This window comes from Drosophila melanogaster, chromosome 3R (genome assembly GCF_000001215.4).
Source record: "Drosophila melanogaster chromosome 3R".
In the NCBI taxonomy this organism is placed as follows: Eukaryota; Metazoa; Arthropoda; class Insecta; order Diptera; family Drosophilidae; genus Drosophila; species Drosophila melanogaster.
Genome location: NT_033777.3, coordinates 25734300 through 25740934, shown reverse-complemented (window position 1 = coordinate 25740934; position 6635 = coordinate 25734300). Strand labels below are relative to the sequence as shown.

The 6635-nt window shown below is 39.8% G+C and overlaps 1 protein-coding gene and 1 long non-coding RNA gene across 6 annotated transcripts in view, besides 1 other annotated feature; one reads left to right on the top strand and one right to left on the bottom strand.

Moving 5' to 3' along the window:
- The first annotated feature begins 469 nt into the window (after window positions 1–469).
- LpR2 (Lipophorin receptor 2) overlaps window positions 470–6635 on the top strand; it is a 41739-nt gene continuing 35573 nt past the window's right edge. For all 5 annotated transcript variants that reach the window (NM_001104457.2, NM_001104456.2, NM_001104458.2 and 2 more), the window contains exons 1-2: window positions 470–690; window positions 1313–1880. In NM_001104457.2, the coding sequence (NP_001097927.1) occupies window positions 1325–1880 (556 nt within the window). In that variant the 5' untranslated portion in view covers window positions 470–690; window positions 1313–1324. The remainder of the gene's footprint in view (window positions 691–1312; window positions 1881–6635) is intronic.
- lncRNA:CR46102 (long non-coding RNA:CR46102) lies at window positions 2246–2908 on the bottom strand. Its single transcript, NR_133454.1, has one exon. It is a non-coding gene; the product is annotated as a long non-coding RNA:CR46102 (long non-coding RNA).
- Window positions 5950–6635: part of a mobile genetic element that runs on past the window's edge.

Sequence of the window (6635 nt, the reverse complement as noted above, 5' to 3'; positions counted from 1 at the left end):
GACCAATTGTGATTTACGTGTGTCTATGCTACAAAGCCCATTACTAGTTTCAATCGAAGCCTTGACTGATTGACCCGGGCCAACAAACAATTTAGACCTGTAATTTTAGAAATTGCTACCTCACTAATTGGATGCCGAAACGACAAATAGTGGAACACACCTCCAAAATAGATTGATACACGTTCTAAGAGAGCGGCCGAAGAGAGAACCACCTGTTAGCTCTGATTCAATGTCAGCTTATTTGCGCACTGGTAGCTTTGTCTTCTCTTTGTGTTGGAGATCGAGGCTTTTGATTTTCAACGCTTTGGGGCTCCCCCCGATGATGACGTCGACACTCTCTTTTCTCTTCGCAGGTGTGATATGGTACGCGTGGCGATCGTCGGTTCGTTGCCGAACGAAAGACGAGCACTGCCGAAGTTTCTAAGACGGTTCCATTGGTCCGCTCACTTCGGAAGCGATATTCCGGCAGTTTGTACTCGCAGTGCGTGTCGCTAGGTCGTCGCTGGTCGCTTATCGCTCATACGCCCCATGCTTTGGATATAACTTCACCGTTAAACCGAGAAATTTCGGAATGCGAAAAAAGTTTCGGAAAGCAAAAGTTCAAAGCAAATAAAAAAAAGTTCAAGCCGGGGCTTTAAGGCCAGCTCATCGCATTTGTCGAGCGGAAATAAGTGTTAATTAAAAAAAAATGTATGAATCTATTTTGGCCGAACGTTACGTCAATATGTCATGTGAAAAAACAGCATAAATTTTAGTCCAACATGTGTTTTGCCATTCAATAAAGTAAATACAAGATTTGAACAACCAGAACCCATTCCGAGCTGGAATAATGGTGTCAATGGGTAGTGGCTGCGCATGACTTACCAGGCTTACCTGGCTTATCAACCGTTATACCGCTGATAGCAGATATATCCAAATAAAAAATTATTTTAATGTTTTAAAATGAGTGAGAGGGACAGCATAAGGGGCTAACCCTCGCTTTGACCAAAGGCGTCGCCCTTAGCTTGCAGTTTTATGTGTGTATTTCGTGTTTTCTGTGCTCTTATGCTGTTTTTTCGCAACATCGTATGTTTCTTTTTCCCTTCATCGCCTTTTCCGCATGTTTATCGTACCTATGCCTTACACTCTCATCCCGATACAGTCGATTCATTCTCTCACTTTTGTGAACGTTTTTTTGGCAAACGTTGCGTGTATTCGCCTAAACTTATTATTTAATGGACGTGTATAAATAAGTTGGCAAATCGAACCAGAGTGAAAAGCGTGTGTGACCCACTGAGCCTAAAGTGCAATTTCTACCGTATATATATTCTAGCAGCTGCAAAAGATGGCCACAACCTGCATGCCGCATTTCACGGAATATTTTCAAACCACCACCCAGTCAGAGTTAACAACAAATGAAAGTGCCAACAGCAGAAGCAGCAGCAGCAGCAGTGGCTGTAGAGAACCGTCCAAAACCAGTGGCTTCTTCTACAGCGCCAGCACACATTACCAGAGCAAAGTGCAGCAGCTAATCAGCTTCAGCTTCACCTCATCGTTCCACCTGCTCTTCATCACCTGCATACTGAGCATCAGCAAATTCTGCAATGCGGCGGCGGTAAATGCCGCCCATGTGACCGCTGCCACGCCCACTGCCAGCGAGATAATGCACAATCTGAGCGGATCGGCGCTGCTAGAGCGTCTGAAAGCCAGTACTCTGGGACCCACCCTCGATCAGCTGAAGCATCTGGCTCCTGCGGCAGCCAACAGCATTAGTCCTGGTACAGGATCTGGCATGGGAATCGGGATGGGACACTTTGGCAGTTCCATTAATTCGGTGCTAAACGGAAATCCTTTAAAGTTCTTGAATGTGTCAGGAAAAATCGGCACTCCTTTGGACATATGTAAGTTTTTACAAGCCCATAAAAATGGTTTATTCCTAGAAGTTCTAAATGCTAGAGGTATTTGTAGTTATAAATCTTTTAGTCACTCTTTTTATCAACTTGTATTTATTTTTATGATTCATGAAAGGCTTAAACATTCATACATATTGCCGGCGAATTATTAGAATTAGTCAACTATTAACATCACGTCACAAATTAAGCTTTCCATCATATCAAAACTAATCATTTTTGTAAGAGTTGCCGTATTTTAAATATCTATTAAAAAGCTATGAATATAAAATTCAAAACTAAAGTGCAGAATAATCAAAATTTAAACTGAAAAATAATTTAAATCACAATATACTTTGCAGCCTTAATTGAGAGTTGTAAACACTTAAGGCTCGTAATCATGGTTCGACTTTGTCGGATCTTCTTCGATTTCTCCGAGTGTAAGGGGATGCGGTGTTTATAGTTGGTGGCTCCAACTCCAACTCTCTCATTTCTGGCGATCATGCCACCAGCCATGTGTACATACGTATGCATACCCCGATTTCCAGTCCGACTCCGATTTTAGCTAAGGCTCCGACTCCGACTGACTCGGCTCAAGTTTTATTTATGTGAATTTTGTTGCCAGCCGAAAGCCAAAGCGTCTGGCAATGCCAGTAAACTGCACTTCCATTTCCATGTCCCAACATTCCACATCGTCATACGATTTCCAGACTGCAGAGCTCTTTCCCTTTTCTCCCCATGCTCCGTGCTCTTTTTTGTCGGCAGAAACCTTTTACTTTCCTCTACAACTCGCCTCTGCTTACACTGTAATAAAAGTTCCACTAAAACTCATGCTTAAAGTGACTAAAGTACCGGGATAAAATCGAGTGTGGCATACTTTTTGGCGTGCTATATATGACATTAAAAAAAAGGGTTCTTTAAAGTTCAGAATTTATGCATTTTCTTTCGGTGTACACTCTTTGCTTGTTCTGCTTCCCCTTATAATTATTCCATTTTATGCTTATTTTTTGTACCGGCCGGCATCGCTACATGAAGCGAATGGAGCGCCACTTGAAGACTTAAACTCCGGCGGCTCTTGTGAAATGTACAGAGAGAATACCGAGAAAGAGAGAAGAGGAGAGAAACCGTGGTAGACGGGGGAGCAGAGAACAAAAAGAGCAACAAGTGGCCGATTCTTGGAGTTTCTTGGCCTTGCACATTGGTCAACGTTTTTTTGTAAATCGATCCGAGCACGTGGCAGATATATGTACATTCTACTCCAACATAAACTGGAAGTAGCTCGACTTATTTATAAACATTTGTTGTTACCAAGCTGATCTCGATATCTATTTTGATTATCCCCCACCCAGAAGTAATTCAAGCACTTTAAAAAATATGGCTTAGCTTTAAAAAAACATAAACAGAAGATTGACTAACGAAGTAATTTTAGCTTCAAACGCGGCTGTTTGTAAATGACATTGAATAAGCAGGCAGTTTACATAAAGGCCTACGTAAAACATTCAAAGAACATTCAAAACATTCAAACATTCAAATTGGTAAGAAAATTGCTGAATAATCAATTATTTGCGCAAATTAAAAGTACAGTGTAGAACCAAAAATACAATAGACCCTGATTAAATATCAGGGCATAGTATCGACCATTTCACCATTGTTAGTCGCTTTTAATCTGAATATTTTAGTCCATCATATCGAAATATGAATAGTTTTTGTTATGTTCGCAGTAAGGGAATAACAAATGGTTGGACTCCAAGCAAGTTTGTTTTTAATCTTCAACGAAACCTTCAACTTGGCTAAAAGCGGAGGGTTAAAACGCTTTGGATTTAAGCCAACGAATGTCAAAGGTAAAAACAAAATTAATAACGCTGGGTCATGATAATAGCCGTAGCTTTAAGGTTAAAAGCAGATGATTGAAAGTGGGACTAGCGAATTATAAACCGTTGCATCAAAAGATAGTTTGCCATCAATCTATGTCAAATTTATTTTCGTGCTTTTAAGTGGTTTCTGGTCGAGAATTATCAACTCCTGTGAGTAAATGCATTTCCGCTGTACTTTTGACAGTTTTAATATAAACCAATAGCTCAGGTGCCAAATAAATCGTGAGACAGGATTTAATACGATTTATAGGTCATGGCATGACAGTAATTTCCGCCCAACTAAACTTGTAGTAAGCCAAAACGAAATCATTGCAAACTACTCGGGAGGACAAAATTGACAACTCTCATTTGGCAGCAAGTTCTGGGCACGTCCTTGACAGCTTTAATGACTGCTTTTAAACTGCGACAACGCAAGTTTCCCAGGCATCGACTTCCTGGCCGAGCTGATTTATTTCAAAATCGAATTTAAACAAGTTTGCAGGCGACGATGGCGAGGAAAAAATCACCCGGCCAGTCCCAACTTGGCCGGGACATTTTTAATTAACTTGGCTAATTACGCCTGGAATTTGCACGTGCTCTCTGGATCCCACTGTCCCCGATACAAACTTGGTCCCTTAACTGGAGTTGGCTGCATTACAGACCGTCTGCCTTAATTACAAAAACATTTGCCATTATGTATAATTATGAGCAACGAAAAAAAAATTATTTTCATTTGTGCTTTTGTTGAAAACTGGTTTCCAACACTAATGGAAGCCAACAAAATGCACTGCAATTGTTCGTGCTCGAGTGACAAAATTCATAAGCGATGCATGCAAAACACAATCTAACTGTGTTAACTGTATCTCAATGCTGGCCTGAAATGAAATGAAATCTGCCAACAAAGTGCGAGGGTCAGACCTTCGTTAGCCTTCTATTTCCCACACAGCCCAGCGAATTTCTCTTCTCAAATTGGTTTTCTATTTTCGGGCATTCAATTAAAATATTACGCATACGCAGCGTTGGCGTGGCGCATTCAATTGCAAAGCAAAAAAGGTGGCGTGATTTGTTGGCTAGCATTAGCTGGGCTGTCAAAAAATTCCCACAATAGATACTAGGAAAGTGCATTCATTAGAAAATCAGCAGAGCATATTCTCGCCCGGCGCTATATCTCACAACAAACAGATGATGACGTTGGCGAAATTCCGAGCGCCTGTAAGGAACATCATTCATTATTAGCAGATAGTACTGAGTCATCTTAATGCCATTTTCGACGCTCATGCGACTTTGGCCAACAGATGTGTGAATAATTGTTATTGTTGTTAATAATGTTGTTTGACTGTTTTGGTCGGCTATGACGTTACCGATCAGGCCACCTTTTTTTCCACATTCAACAAAACTGAAGCCAAATAAGCAGCTACAATAACAAGACACTCGTACTGAAGCATATCGAACGAATTCACTTCTCTTGCCAACATTTAAGAGCCGTTTCAATAGTTTCTCTTATGTTTTTTTTTAACTTTAAAGAGCTCATGTGCTGGTCGGTTTTTTGTTCTTAAGTTCAGAGTTGACGATCCCCTTCGGAGAGGGCAAACTGTGCTGGTCGGTATCCAAAGCGCAGTGCTCACATGATTATACAATTATTATTTGTTGATTATTTTTTATCGTCGTACCAAAGGTGCCCATTTTTATCAGCCCATATGTTATCTCCACAGCAGTGGAAAAAAAATCACACGAAATTATTAAAATTATGAGATAATACGTTATGAGATAAAAGACCTAAGCTACTATGTAATTGCATAGAGTAATTCTGACTCATCAAATCTATTTCATGCACCTTATGAATGACTTGAAAATTTAAAATTAAAACCAACTACGTAGTTATGACTTGCTTTCAGTGATTATAAGATAACAAAATTTATTAATCTTCCGCTTACCTAGGAACTGAATTTATGAGTAAGTCGAAATCTATTTTTGCAATAAAAACTAGTAGGTACCAAACATTGATAAGGCGTCTGCAAAATCGTAGTATTCGTATCTTTTGATAGTGCTGTTTAGTTTTGATTCTGCTCACCCAGAAGGTTATCAGTCTTATTTGAAGTGCCTAGCAGGCGCTTACAGATAGTCAGATAACAAATCTACACGAAATAGTTGTGATTACAAATCGAATACGTATTCAATTCAAAAGTTCTAATATGAAGTTTCTACAACCATTTGGTTGCCATTACAGTTGTTCACACATGAACACGAATATATTTAAAGACTTACAATTTTGGGCTCCGTTCATATCTTATGTAAATGAATCGAGAGCGATAAATTATATTTAGGATTTTGTTATCTAAGGCGCCATGGGTGCATTGCTCAAAAACATGTAATTTAAGTGCACACTACATGAGTCAGTCACTTGAGATCGTTCCCCGCCTCCTAAAATAGTCCCTTAGTGGGAGACCACAGATAAGGTCCTCGCCGCTCAAGATAGGCAGATGTGCCCGAGCGTGGGACCTCGATAAGGCGGGGACTATTTACTTAGGCCTCTGCGTAGGCCATTTACTTTAAGATGCGATTCTCATGTCACCTATTTAAACCGAAGATATTTCCAAATAAAATCAGTTTCTTACAAAAACTCAACGAGTAAAGTCTTCTTATTTGGGATTTTACATTTGGTCAATCGAGCCTTTAATCGACTCTGCAGTTTCCCCCTACCAAAGGTAAGGAACTCAGAGAAAGGCCAGCTCCTTTAAGCATCTTACAGCTAAAGGTAGCAAAAATAAGTGACTCTTGTTTCCCCCTACCAAAGGTAAGGAACAGAGTATAAATATAAAAAGCAAAAGATACAAAAGAATCTTTTATGTTTTAAAACAAGCACCTTATAGTCTATAGCTAAAGGTTGCTTTGTGTACCATTATAAATTGTGGTA